This window comes from Pelmatolapia mariae, linkage group LG10_11, assembly GCF_036321145.2.
Source record: "Pelmatolapia mariae isolate MD_Pm_ZW linkage group LG10_11, Pm_UMD_F_2, whole genome shotgun sequence".
Taxonomy (NCBI): domain Eukaryota; kingdom Metazoa; phylum Chordata; class Actinopteri; order Cichliformes; family Cichlidae; genus Pelmatolapia; species Pelmatolapia mariae.
In genome coordinates, this window is record NC_086236.1 from 14,550,769 (window position 1) to 14,565,600 (window position 14,832).

At 42.8% G+C, this 14,832-nt stretch overlaps 1 protein-coding gene across 3 annotated transcripts; it reads left to right on the forward strand.

Annotated features, from left to right (window-relative positions):
* The first annotated feature begins 206 nt into the window (after positions 1–206).
* On the forward strand, positions 207–13,641 carry slc7a3a (solute carrier family 7 member 3a). 3 transcript variants are annotated; one of them, XM_063486546.1, is made up of 12 exons: positions 207–305; positions 6,994–7,625; positions 7,742–7,903; positions 8,409–8,592; positions 8,678–8,793; positions 9,339–9,561; positions 9,648–9,787; positions 10,086–10,188; positions 10,493–10,716; positions 11,127–11,293; positions 11,426–11,534; positions 11,631–13,641. In XM_063486546.1, exons 2-12 carry the CDS (start codon positions 7,259–7,261, stop codon positions 11,780–11,782), a joined length of 1,947 nt encoding a protein of 648 aa, XP_063342616.1. In that variant the 5' UTR covers positions 207–305; positions 6,994–7,258; the 3' UTR covers positions 11,783–13,641. The 3 variants fall into 3 exon arrangements, with proteins under 3 accessions (XP_063342616.1, XP_063342618.1, XP_063342617.1); XM_063486548.2 differs by lacking the exon at positions 207–305 and adding an exon at positions 1,270–1,348; XM_063486547.1 differs by lacking the exon at positions 207–305 and adding an exon at positions 1,298–1,352.
* Positions 13,642–14,832: the final 1,191 nt, after the last annotated feature.

A 14,832-nucleotide genomic window follows, 5' to 3' on the forward strand; every position in this document is an offset into this window, starting at 1 on the left:
TGTTTATCCCGAATTTGGTCTGTACAGCTCTTGTAGGCAACATAAAGTAGATCAAAGTATACAATATATATTAATATATAAAGATTACTTCACTACTGTCTTTTCAGAAAGTACAGACTTCTAACTTCCATTCATGAGTGGAAAGCTCCACCTTGTGATGACGTCACTTGTACACATCCTCTCGCGACTGGTAAAAACCGCATCAGCGAGCGGGTTGTTTCATCATCTGCTCCGACACCAGCGCTGCTATCTGTTGTCTTTCTTCCTCTCTCCACTCACTTTAAAACAACCAGAAGACATTAAAGGTAACGACGTCTGCTTTTATTTAACACAACAGAAACGCGTTTTTAATGTAAGATGTACTGTAGTGACAGTTTTCTATCTAAAATCGAGCTTGTACTTACGATATAGTAAACTGATGCAATCCTCCTCGTGTGTAGTCGGATGTAATTGGCGCAATGTTGAACAAGAGCAGGACGACACTGTTCTTGAGCAGCTCTATTATGTTTTAAAGTCAAATATTTTAATGTGTTTTTTTTTCTCTAACGGAGCGTGAAAAAAGTGTCCCGGTTATTCACTGTACTTTCCGCTTTAATTTGTCATTTGAGCGGGGAGTCAGCTGTCTGCGCGTAACGTTACCTGGAAAACTGAGCAGAAACAAGAAACTTAATGAAAGGCGACCATTTTGGAAAAGGTGTTTAATTTGTTTCCATCTTCTTTTCAGCACACTCGGACGCTTATCCGTGTTATTAATCGTGGTTTTCATTCATTGTTTTGGTCGTGGTGGGCTAGCACGTCGTGCTACTAGCGTGCTACAGAGGCGTGGAATGACCGTAAATGGTGCCTTTAAAGACCCCCATAGCGCCGAACTTTTGAGAATCGCATGCATTATTCTCAAAGAGCATGAATCTTTAAAATAATAATAATAACAATAACAACTTGGCTATTTTACGTGCATATTTAAACTGAGCACACCCAATCAGAGCCACTGCAGGAACTCGATTTGTAAGATTTTTTTTTTGTAAAGCCTAATCACTGAATACCAATGCAACATTTACTTTTATGTGCAAACGTTATCCAGAAGATTGTTAAATCCAAGCCGGAGCCCTAACGCCGCACTTAAAAAGATCACCAACGTTAAAACCACCGCCATTTCCCGCTTTCTTGCGTCAGGTATGAAATGTATGAAGCCAATTGCTGCACTTCCTATATTGTTGAAAGCAACACTGGCATCACACGAGAGCTTCCCAGCCACGTAGGTTGGTCAGTGGTGTTTCGGTCGCTTGACAGATGGGGTATTTTATCCATATGGACAGCTGAACAACGCCCGGTGTGGTCGGCACTGCTCGTGGGTAAAAATATTTTAAACTCGTGATTTTATTTTATTTATTTTTTTTTTCTGGTAACCTCGTGCGCGAGTGGCAAAGGGAGAGACGTCCTCCTTCCGGGTAATGTCACCTCGGGAAGGTGTGCCGTTTGTGTTGCATCAGCCAGTTGAAAGCCAAGCTTTAGCTGGAGTAACTAATGATCAACTGCATTAATTGTATTGGAGACAAGGGTGTAGAGTCAGATAAGAGTGTGTGTCGAGAGTATTCACACCTGCTTGACTGTGTTATTGTGGTTTCAAGGGGGCAGGTGCAGAGGTTGTATAACCTTGTGCCAGAATGCCACGTTACTTTAGGGGCAAAAAAAATCAGGAGAACGCGGAAATCGCGTAAATTCGGTTTTGAAAAAACAAAACAAAGTCGCCATTTTTTTAGTACAATAATATAATAACAACACATAGCAATTCATAACAACACATTATTTTTATCCTGCTGCTAAACTAATTTCCCCTTGTGGGACAATAAAGAAATTGAATTGAATAGCAGCACAAATCTTACAGCTCAATGTTGTTTTTCAGAGGTATCCGTCCAGTTTCTGTGGGACGCTTCCTTCTGTTTGTTTTGTTCACGCCATTTGCATCAAACTAAATATTACTAATATCTCTCAGAGTCAACAAAACCCATCAGAGCTGTGATTTACAGCAGGGTGTACCCGATAAACTGCAGCAGTGTGAAGCTGTAATAGTCAGAGTGAATGATTTCTCTCATCATTGGTTGTTTGAATGAAATGCTCATAAATTGAAGTGAAGCACAAATTTAGCGTGCATGTGTGTGTGTCATTGCAGGAAGGGTGTGTGCGAGTCCACATCAAAGGGTCTTCATGTGACATGTTCTAGGAACATTTTGACTATGGTTAAATCAAAACATTCAATAACAGGGGAAGGGGGAGGGGTGCAAATGCTGCCAAACTCAAGAAAGATTGCACGTCTGTCGTGCTACAATGCGGCACGTTTCGGCGTGAGTGTGTGACAAATTGGTAGTTTTGTCCTGCTCTTGTCATATCTGATGATGTTAATGGTGTTGGCAGTGGTCATGGGAAAGCGGGCAGGCTCTCGGTTTGTCACATTCCATTTCACAGCGAGTCCGGTTTTTGGCAAGAGGGGTGGTCTCCCCGCCAGGTGATCTGTGGGGTCGTTCAGTTCAGTCTCCACGGTTTGTCTTTCTTCACTCAGCCTTTTTGTTAACCCTCTGTGCACCTCATATCATCCTTATTGTCCCTGAGTCTAAATGTACTGTTCCTGGCTTCAAACAGCCGGGAAATAAAAACACTGTGTCATGTTTGAAAGGATGTAGAGCAAACCGCGATGCAATGTACACTCCAAATAGATCCGGCCCCACTTTGCAGGGAGCTGAACTTGGTGTTTGTTCAACTGCTGCACCCCACAGATTAACTGCAGTTGATATTTAGGGAGTAACACTAAAGATGTGGATTATTTTGGCAATATTTTGCTATATAAATCCAGCAGTGGATTTCACAAACTAGTGAGCAGCATAGAGTGAAGACGCAGCTTGACTCGGTATCACTATCAGCAGCAGTGGTTATTTGTCAACAGTGGCAGTCAAAACAAAGCCATGTGTTGCTCATGAGGATAGAATAAGGAGCAGCAACAGGTTGTAATGAGGTTAGCAGGTTTGTTACTACTTCAAATAATCCTCTTAGTCCTTGGAAGCACTTGCGCCAATGCTAAGTCAAGTAACAGGACTATTATCCCTGAAGCCTGTTGTAACCGGACCGTTGTTGGCCAGAGCTGCTGGTCATAGTCCCCCAGCATAAAGAGCCTTTTAGTTTGGTCCTCAAAAAACAACAACAGTGCTCTAGCTTAGTTTTAAAAAAGAGATAACAAACACAGAAGTGATCTTGGCAACAACATTCACGCGTCATCTTTGGCTTTCAAGGGAAAGTCTTGTGTTTTCACTTTAATAGCAGGAGTATGGGGGGGAAAAGGGAGAAAAAAAAACCCTGCTGGTTATAACGTTAGTCTTTCATACAGGCGTGTGCGGGCTAGTGGAACACGTAGAGACTACATTTGTGAGCCACACCTCCGCACAAACGGGCACCCTCGTGAAAACCACAAGGGAAAGATTAGCAACAAGCTGACGTGACAGAGGCGGCATCCGGGGCTATGGTGGCTCGCTTTAATGAGACCACCCTTAATTATGCTCAAACAGTAAGAGCGCATGCGAGTGTATGTGTGTGTGCGCGTATGTGTCCTAAAAAGAAGAAAAATCATTCCCTTTTGCACGGTTGCCATTGTCCCCACTGTAGGGTCCCGTGTAGCGTTGGGTGAACCCCCGAGGAGATCTAAGGCCGGTCGGGCACAGTAGTTTGGTAATAAATGTTTATTGACAGGACACCGACCACCTTAGATCTCAGTTCCTGGTGTGCGAGTGGGAAATGCTGCTGGAATGTCACACCAAGTGGGGAGCGGGAGCATTTCCACCATGTACCAGTTTCCCATCAGTCTTCAGAGGGGAGAGTGTTTATTATGGCAATCGTCAGGTGCTTTCTGTGCTGTTTTTATTTCATTGTTTGACAGTGTTTTGAGTTTTTTCTCCCAACACTTAACTGTACCAGACAGGATATTCTCTTTTGAAATAGTAAGCCTAGAAATGCTTTGATAGTCCGTTTCTGTTGTTTTTGCAGTATTAATAGAATATTGTCATTGTGCTGAAACATCGTGAGAGCTGGGGAAAAGGAAAAAGACTAAAATTGGATCATAATGCCGCCACAGCTGAATGTACATTGCTTTCATTTTTATGAAATTATACACCTGAAATAAGTTCTCAAGGCAGAAAGATAAAGAAGCACAAGCCTCAAAAGTCCACTGTACATGCCGTAGTTCTCGATTCTCCTTTTTCTCGAGTCATATTTTTGATTTTTTTTTCTTTTGAGCATCTGCAGTTTTTCAGAAGCTTCCCATTGATGTCTGGGTTTTGTTTTTTGTTCTCTTTTCTTTTAGTTTCTAGTGGTCACGTTCTCAGCATGGATTCAATTTCACTCTGAGAACTTCACCCTAATGTGTGAAAGCAGTAGAGATTTTAATACATTCATGATGTGAGCAGGGGACTCTTTTTTCCTATTTTTATTTATTTATTTTATCCCCGAACAAAAACCCTTAAACAGCACTGCTCAAAATGTTACTGTGTGGCCCTTTTTCTTCAGTTTTTTACACACTTAATAGGCATTAAAGGGCGTTTTTGATGCGGCCGTCCTCGCTGTGCCACTGATTCAGTCCGATCTTTGCCGCTGGGTTAGGATTTCACTTCTCCTCCTCCTCTTTGCAGACTGATCTGTGAAGTGACTGAAAGGCCTGACATGGGAAAGAATCGGGTGTCGTTGCAGTAATAGCCTCAGACGCGTAGCTTTTAATGCTGCTCCGCCCTCAAAATCCTGACTTCAACCCTTCTCTTGGAGAAACTGCAGATCAGTTGCACACCAAGAAAGAATGTTTCATTGATTGTTCTTTATTTATTATTCTTCATTATTGTTTGTCATATCTTATAGTTTAAAGGTGCGGCCTGTGGGCCCAGTGCTGGACTTAAATTTGTCAAAGCCTGCCCTAATGAGTTGTGTGAGCTTTTAATCACCAAAAAGCTCAATGTTTTTGTATTTTCTGTTCTTTTGGATAAGTAAATATGCCTCATGATGCAATATCATTCACCTTGGTCCAGTATATTATTTTGCTGAAATGTTAATGATTAACCATAAGTGTAGTATTTTGCTGATAAGATAAAAGTTTACAGCGTTCTTATTGCTCTGAGCATGTTTTTGCCTCGTGGACCTGCATGTGCGTACAAGACTGTTTACTGTAAATAACAGAGAGTGAGTACATCTAACATGTAAAGTTTAATATTTCTCTGTAATCTCAGTGACGCTGCAGAAACCAGGTCCACAAAAAAAAAAGGGTGTAAAAACAACACGACGACATGATGCATTGAGCCATTTTAGACAAGACAAATGTGTGATTGCTACTTCCTGCAAGTCACACTCTGTCGTTCTGTCGCACACCCTTCTCGATTTGCAAATCTCTGGTCTCCGTGTAGCTTTTCTGTGGACATCTGACAGCTTTAACCCCACAAAGTGACACGTTACTTCTGAAAAGCTTGCATGATTTAGCAGCACGACAGTGAGTTCTGGCTGCTGTATTATTTTGTTTTTAATCTCAGCAAGAGCTGCAAGACTGACATTTAGCATTTTGTTAGTGCTGCGTAAAGCCAAAACCAGTCTAACCAGTTTTTAAGCACATGGAGTTCTCTCTCTCTTCTGCTTTCCATTTGGAGTAAAAGACATCTTATTTAGATAATCAAATTGCTACTACTGCTGCTACTACTAATACAACTACTTTTACAAAGCAAGACTTAAGACTCAAACAGCACTATGAGAACTCTGAATAATCTAAATAAGACTGAAGGTGGTCAGGCAACATTTTTTGGGAGTGTTCAGGGTGTTGCTTGTACACACAGTGTATATACCGACCAAAAGGTTGTTGAACTGGAGGCCTCGGCCGATTACCATCACTCACTTTTTTGGCACACATACACGTGTCAGTAACCTCAGATTTTTAGTTACATTCACTCAGTTATTGACGTCACTCCTGCTTCTGCCAATAAAAATCTGTCCAGTCCCCCTCAGACAAACAGAAAAACAGTGTCTGTTTAGGTTACATGTCGCATAAAGTGTCCTTGGCATATTATGAAGCTGCTTTTGTGTGTTGAAGAAACTGGTGTAATGGTTATCTTTCACCCTGTGAGATCTTGGCAAACCAACCCACAACTGGCACAAAATGTGTTGCTGCTGTCCTTCGGGGTGGTTCATTGTGTTATTTTTCTCAATCAGATCACTGATAATGCATGTGACAGTGAAAACAGTGTATTACATTCTGATTAGTGAAACGGCACTGTCACGAGGTTGTGCTGGAACCTAAGTAGTAGTAGTAGTAGTAGTCCTCCGTTTGACCAACCCCCATCATCACTGCACACACTTTCCCAGGCGTTTCCCCGTCTAGCTCTAGCTGCTAGTTGACTCCTGGTATTTTCTCGCAGTAAGGGAGTGGTGAGGAATAAGGTTAGGTGTTGTATCAAAAAAAATGTTGTATTATTTTTAGGGGTGTGTACCATGGAAGGTTTATTTGTCCAGGCAAACTTGAGATTTGATTAAAGCCTAACAGGATAACGCTCGGATTTCTTTTGTCTTCATGGTTCCTTTGCGTCCCACTGTGTCTCGTGATGTGTAACTATGCTTTAAAAGGTGGTAGTATTCCAGTGCAGTTTGCAACATCACCAGGGCTACCTCGGTTCACTTGAAACACACCTAAAAACCTGCCGAGACATTGCATATGATACAATTTATTTGTGTAGCCCAGCTGGGAGCGATTGTGTTGCAAGGGTTGATATATTCTCCGAGCACTTCAGTGTTTTGTTTTGTTTTTTTAAAACCCTGTCAGTTTGAACACCTTCCTGGAAAAAAAACTTTGCTACTTGGAAAAAGCGAGGTTTTCATAATCCCTCTTCACCATGCCAAGCACAAGAAGCTGTAAGAAGCGTAAGCTCTGGCTCTTACTGAATAGCGCCCTGTTTTGAGCTCTTGTTTTCTTGTGTTTCCTCACAGGTAATCTGCTGCTGCAAAATTCTGTGACCACAGCCTTTGCTACTTCCTGATCTCTGTGTTGAAGCGACTGTGGCCTGGCTGATACGAACACAAAGGGAGCAATACTTGACGAGTAACTTACCCATCCCATCTGTCCAAACTTCTCCTGTACCTGCCGGTCACACGTGTTCTGTTTAAGCTGTGTCAATCACACACACACGCACTCACACTAGAAGGATTTAAAACACATAGCCTGCTTCTGCGCCCACACACAGTCACAGCAAACATGGCCAGCCATCTGTCCACCTTTGGCAAAATCCTGCTGCGTCGCAGGAAACTAGACTTGTCAAGTGTAGAGACCCAGTTCGCCCGCTGCTTGTCCACCCTGGACCTCATTGCCTTGGGAGTGGGCTCCACGCTGGGTGCTGGTGTCTACGTCCTCGCCGGTGAGGTTGCGCGAGAGAAGGCGGGACCCGCCATCGTGCTCTGCTTCCTCATCGCCGCTCTGTCCTCCATGCTGGCCGGCCTGTGCTACGCCGAATTTGGCGCCCGTGTCCCTAAGACGGGCTCCGCATACCTGTACAGCTACGTGACAGTCGGAGAAATCTGGGCCTTCATAACAGGATGGAATCTCATCTTGTCTTATGTCATAGGTGAGCCTCAGTTTCACTAGACTGAGATGTGCCATAGAAATCCACACATTAGGAGTCATATCTTGTCACCATATTCTTAAATAATCTCTGTTATTTTTTTTTCCCCCTTCTTTTAGGTACGGCCAGTGTAGCCCGGGCTTGGAGTTCAACCTTTGACAACCTGGTGGAACAAAAGATCTCGGGCTTCTTTAAAGCCTCCATGGCAATGAAGGTGCCAGGCAAGGTGCTGGCAGAGTACCCGGACCTGTTCGCCCTCATCCTGGTGCTGCTGCTCACTGGTGAGTCTGCTTATTCTTAGTGCTATGAGGGGATAACTTGCTCAATAATAAGGACGTTTTTGGGATATAAAAAAAACTTGAGCAGTCCAATAAAGGGCTATCCGCCTTCATTTTAACTGCTTTAAACTCATGAAGCTGTTTAAGCATCAGAGCCTTACTGTTAGTAGCATTTTAATGCATACAAGTGTGTTTATTCTTCCAAAGATGACCCACTGAAACCTCCAATATCGAATACTTTTCTCATTTAAAATTAGGCTGTCAGCTTGGTCGTTGCACAGCGAGCTAAAGTAGCCGATTGCAAGCATTACATCCAAATCATTGCACAACAGACAACAGTTTTCACACTAACATCACAGCTAGTGTGGCCTGCCAGTAGCAGTGTTAGAATGAATTGGTGTCGCTGACTGATGGTTTGTTGGAAGTGAAGTATGAAAATGTCCACCCACGTAGCAGGATGTGTTGTTGAAGCTTCTCTCTCTTGTCTCCGTCTACTTCCTGCCCTCAGGACTTCTGGCCTTTGGCGTGAGTGAGTCGGCTCTTGTGAACAAAATCTTCACTGGGATCAATCTGGTGGTTTTGGGGTTCGTTATTATCTCCGGCTTCGTTAAAGGGGACACTAATAACTGGCACCTCACAGAGAACGACTACAGGGAATTCATAAACAGCACCAATGGCAGCAGGCAGCTGAAGTGAGTGTTTGATGGCTGATTTACTTCTCTGATCCAATCCTCTTTTATTGTTTAACTTCATGTTTTCTCCTCATCTGCCTCCCAGGTTGGACGACGAATACGGCAGTGGTGGGTTTGCCCCATTTGGACTTAACGGAGTTTTGTCCGGTGCAGCCACGTGCTTCTATGCCTTTGTGGGCTTTGACTGCATTGCCACAACAAGTAAGTAGTTTTGATGGTTATGAAGAGTGTTGTGTTACCTAAAACTTGCTTCTCTTGGTTGGGTAATCGCCCCTCACATGCAGTCGTGATCTTGTGTGTGTTGTGTTTTCGTTTTGACCAAATTAGTTTTGTTTTAGTTTTTTTTAATTTCCTGACTTAATGTGTGCTTTGAGGGTGACTAAGCATAAGCATGATTGTTAAGCATAAAGTTGATAAGTATTGTCCTTTTATTTCGCTTTGTAAATTAAACACTCCTGCACAGTTCTGGTGATTTTCCTTTGTAAGGCCAGGAACTCTGGTGTGTGGGGAAAACCCCACCCCTGGATAGCACACACTAACATAATCAGCTTTTAAAATTTTTTTTTTTTTTTTTGTTCAGTCTATCAAGGATGTTCTTTTTCTTATCTTTTAATTCTCGGCTGATGCAACTTTGAGTGAAATGTGAGCAGTGTCACCCACCGTGTCAAGACGTTCAAGGGTTATTTAGGCGCACCAGTGGGATCCCACTCATCTTTCTCTTGCTTTGTGTTCCCCACTGTCCTCAGGCGAAGAGGCAAAGAACCCCATGCGCTCCATACCTATTGGCATCGTGGCCTCGCTGCTCATCTGCTTTTTCGCCTACTTCGGCGTGTCTGCCGCTCTCACCATGATGATGCCGTACTACCAGCTGAACACTCAGAGTCCTCTGCCCGAGGCCTTCAGCTTTGTCGGCTGGGGTCCTGCTCGATACATCGTGGCTGTCGGTTCTCTCTGTGCTCTGTCCACCAGGTGAGGAAGGGATAACCCAATACATCTAACATGTTTATGTTCACATGACTGTAAAATGTTAATGCAAACTTCCAATCCTCCCCCAGCCTCTTGGGCTCCATGTTCCCTATGCCCCGTGTTATTTACGCCATGGCAGAGGACGGGCTGCTGTTCCGATTTCTCTCTAAGATGAGCGCTCGTACAAAGACCCCTGTCCTGGCTACCATTGTTTCTGGTATTATTGCAGGTAAGATAAAGATACAACTTTCAGAGACATTTATGTTTGGGCATATTTCTCTTCATGTTTTGGACACGCAGATTTGTTTCTTTGTTTGCTATATCAATGTACAGATACTGCTGGTATCAATCTCCTGTTACCAGTAGTATCTGTTGCTAGTTTTCCAAGTTCAGAGCTTCCTGCTGCCTCAGCTCTGTCTAGCAGCCTATCTCACAGGCTGACATGTCAAGATCAATACTAGTTTTGCAAATACTGATATTTTTGGTGCTTGCAGCTGTCTAAGATCTGGTCTTACTTCTCCTTCCAGCTCTGATGGCCTTTCTGTTCGACCTGGCAGCTCTGGTGGACCTCATGTCCATTGGAACCCTTTTGGCATACTCTTTAGTGGCCATCTGCGTCCTCATTCTCAGGTAAGCACCTTTATTCTCCACCATCAAATTCACACAGAGGTATGTGAAGTGGTAATCGTGTGTTAAATACTCTGTAGCAGCTGATGCACTAATGCCATTGGCAAGCACCCATAAGTTTAAAAGCACAGTTATATCATAATCCGTGTCGAGCCAAAGAACAAGGGTGAAGGCAAGGAAGCTTTACTGGCTCTCACTTGGCTGTGGGCTCATTTTCATAGTAGCAATAAACAGGAAGCAATATATTTAAAGTAACAGAAGCAGTTATGTGTGACGTCTATGTTAAGTCTCTCATTCATGCTTCTAGGTATCAGCCAGGTACCCTAAATTCACCCAGCCAGCTGGAGAAGCTTATGGAGGAATCGGAGAAGATGCCTGTGAGTGGAGGGGAGAGTGGCGATGAATATGACATGGAGATGGATCAGAGGCCACTAAAAGAGACATTCAGCTTCAAGCTGCTCTTCTGCCCAAGTGGAAAGATCCCCACAGTCCTGTCTGGGAACATTGTCTACGCTACAACTGCTGTCATCTGTAAGTGTGTGAGCGAGAAGGCTAAAACAATCAAGTGTGATGAATGTGATCCAAACCTACTACCTAACAGAATGCCCCATAGCCACATATGCTTTGTATTCTCAATGCGGGAAGGTGCTACAGATATCCAAAAGTCTGTGCGGGCTAGCAGTTAGCTGTGAAATGAACATAAAGTTCTCCATGTTGTCACAGTCCAGAGCACAGACACAATGAGCTGTCTGAACACTCACGTGGTTTGTAGTGATGCATTTTGGTTCGCTTGGAGTTTGCTGAGATTTTTCTCTGTGTGAAAACAAACCAAATCGCATGGGAAAGCTACAAGCTTACAAACTCATCATCTGATTTAGATCAGAATAAACTATAGGTGAAGTAACCAGTGCAAGTAACTTCATCTCCTGCTCTCCCTGCAGCGATTTTGATGACAGTCCTGTGCGTCATCCTGGCCAACTGTTTGCCGGAGCTGCTCGCTGGATATTCGGGTGTGGTGGTGCCGTGCGTTATTTTAGCTGTGCTCTGTGCCGTCTGCGTGATCATCATCTGGAGGCAGCCGGAGAGCAAAGAGGCTCTCACCTTCAAGGTAACTTTCCATTTTTGGAAGCACAGGACATTGTTGTTTCTGAGACTGACTGGTTGCGCACGCCTTTGGCACATGTTGTTATGATGTTATCTGAGAACATGTCTTAAGTTTGGCCTCTGTTCTCTCTTTAAGGTTCCTCTTCTTCCCTGGTTGCCCCTGTTCAGTGTTTTCGTCAACATCTACCTCATGATGCAGCTGGACTTGGGTACATGGTGCCGCTTCACCGTCTGGATGGCTTTGGGTACGTTCGAGCACTACACATCCTCTCCTTCCTTCTGTTGCTCCACATTAATGTGCCCGTTTTATAACTTCCATCCGCCTCTTCTTCCCCCTTCAGGTTTTGCCATTTACTTCTTCTATGGCATTAAAAACAGCAACGAAAGCGGCAACAAGCCACCCCCACGCAAATACGAGCTCCCCATGGAGAACAATGCCCCAATTTACAAGGGTGCCCCCAACAGTGACGTGGAAGCAGACAGCAGCCCTTGATGCAGACTGGCACAGACCTAGGGGAGCGTTGCAGAGCTTCCACACTCATGTTTGGCCATGTGGTTACCGCCAAATGTTGCAGTGTAGGCGGCTTGGAACACTGCCCTGGGTTTGAAGGGAGGAGAGGCAAGAAAATGCGACACACATCTTACCTCTGATTTTTAGAGGCTGATTTAACTTGATGGTTAGACACGCGGAGCCACTTCTCACTATGTGTCCGTTCTAACCCATTTCTCCTTAGCCTTAGCCCTCTGGAGACATTTCCCTGCCTATGAGAAAATGCTTCGAATGGACCCAACAAACACCTATGAGTTCATGTTTTCAGTTATCAGAAGCCGTAAACTGGAAGAATGTTACACTTCTCATGTTTGCTTCCTTTTCCGTTACTCCAACCCCCCCATCCGGCCACAAAGAACCACAGTGTAAATCACTATGAATTATGACTTAAGCCAGTCAGTTTACAACTGTCAGCTCCACTTCAAGTTTTCTTTTCCTTTTTTTTTTTTTCTTTTTTTTTACCTTTTTAAAAAAATAAAAATAAAAAAATAAGCAGAAGGTGCAGACGCATCTGTCCGTTAACCATCTTTCTGTAGAGTTCACCTTCCCTGCTTGTTTGCATCGGTGCATTTAGGTCAGCAGCACGCGACGGATGCCATCTTACTCACTGTGCAGCTCAGTGTTGGAGTTGAAGTACATGCTTTACAGATTTTAAGGAGTTCTTAAAGACACTACCGCCCTTGTTGGCCCCAACCCCAACTCCCAGAGACCCACCTTACAGCATGTGCACACGAAATCATTGTGGAATCGGTTAAATGCGCCCGTTTTATGTTATTTTTTTTTATTTTTTTTGCATGTAGACTGCATTTTTACACATTTTGAGGCCTTTGATTTTAACCTGGTAAATACAGGTTGTAAGCAAAGAGAAAGTAAAGTTAAGGTAACAAAGGAAAGCAGGAGTTGTGAGATTTTTGTTTCGTCTTTCCTCCTGTTTTCTGGTATTTAGAGGAGGATACCCCATCATCCATGTGTTTGGTTACAAATGTCTATTTTCCCACCCAAGAGCTTTTTCCAACGTCATGGAAAGCTCTCTATGAATTTTAAATGATCCGCGTAGACTTCCTGACAGAACTGCACCTGTGTGCCTGCCTCTTACCTTCGTCGTCCGATCCTGCGATGGATGGATACTGGGAGTATGTTGGTGTCTGGGAGCTGGGGTTGTTTTCTGATAAAGGACCCATATTCAATCACTACTATAACACATTTTTTTTTTATTTATCTTATCACCTTTCTTTTGCTTTCTACTTCCTTGTGAAAAAGAAGTATTCTTGTTTCCTTTTTTTCACAAAGGTTCTTGTTTAGTTTCAATTGAAACTTGTTCTTGGCAGCTTTGTCTGTTGAGTACTCATCACATTTATTATTTTAAACTTTAATTTTACTGCATTTTTTTTCTTCCTCGGTATAAAATGTTAATATTTAAATGTTTATAGTATTGTTTGCTTTCTCTTTTGTTTTCCTTTTCATTTAAACTTTAATCAGTCAGTCTGCTTTTTAGATGTTAACGTATTTTAATCGTTACATGTACAGTTTAGAGTGCCGATCCCTGGGGGCTGTTATGTTTTATTTTGTTTGGTTGGGTTTTTTTGTTTGTCTTTGTTGAAAAAATGTCGTCAATCGTCACATGATTTTAATTGTACTTGCCGACCAAATGATCTAGGTTTTGGGACCCATTCGTTTTCCAGAAACAAGGAGTGACCCCTTAAAGCTGGTCTATAAATTATGTTTCAAACCTATTTTTGCCCATGTCAATTGTCAGTAACTTATTGCTAAAGGTATTTGTTTTTTTGGGGTTTTTTTTTTTTGGGGGGGGGGGGGGGTCCTAGTAAAGTGCTTTACTGTAGAGTGTACAGTATTTGTTTAAAACTGTATCTTTATTTGTATAATGCTGTAAATTATATGAATTGTTTCTCTAAAATATGACCAATTATAATTTGATACGGTGAGGGTTTGGAATGACACTTTAAGGCATTTCACGAACACTTGATGCTTGTGCTGCTGGAAGCCATACGGAGGGAAAAAAATCCCCTGCTTTCTTCAGATAAAATGGTCCCAGCAGACGCTTTCCCATAAGACATGACAGAACTTGAAAATTTGTGGAGAGGGGAGTAGATTTGGATTTTTAGATGTTACTGAAGTATAAAGTGGTGCCTGGAAAAATAAAAACCCATCTGTCAGCCTGTGGAAGGCGCTGCGGCTGTTAAGAGAGTCAGTACTTTCAGTGTAAACCCCGCTTTACATTTTAATGCTGCTTGCCGGAAATTCATTATCGGAAGTATTTTGTGACGTGGCTGTGCCTCGTGTCACACTCTGTTCTTTACAGCCAGCTCCTGTGCCTTTCACAAAAGGAAAACCAATCATCCCCTCTCTCACTGCTGGCTCATTAACAGCAGCAAAATATTTCTTTTATATCCTGTACATATCGCTGCCATGTATAAATTTAGCTGTATTTTCAGTGTTTGTTTGTTTTCTTTTTTTAAATAAAAGTGATTGATGATTACACCGAATTTAACGTCTCTGTCTTGTGCACTTCTTGGTTTTCGTAGAAAAATGTCCGTGTGAGTTGGCTGTCTTGGAGGCAACTGAAGCACATTTTTGTTTTTTTCCATGAGTCATCGGTGACTCACGTAACTATGTCAACAATGCAGTCTTTATGAGTTATGCCAGGTGCCAACCCTCTTTAGGCAGTTTGACCAGCTTGGTAACGCAACTTTAACCAATTAAATTCTTACTCAGTTAAATTCTCACTATCGGCTCAAAAAGTTTAGATGGTTCGGTAAGAATTACCTCGTTGATAGATAATCACTGCAACCAAAAGAATTGACAATAAGACATTCACTGGACACTTTATTAGATACACCTCACTAGTAGTGCTGGGCGATATGGAAAAAATATTTATCACGATATGAATTATTTTATATCACGATAACGATATATATCACGATATACCACCTGACCTGTGGTCATCTGGAAAGTATGCAGTCTTTAAACAGCGA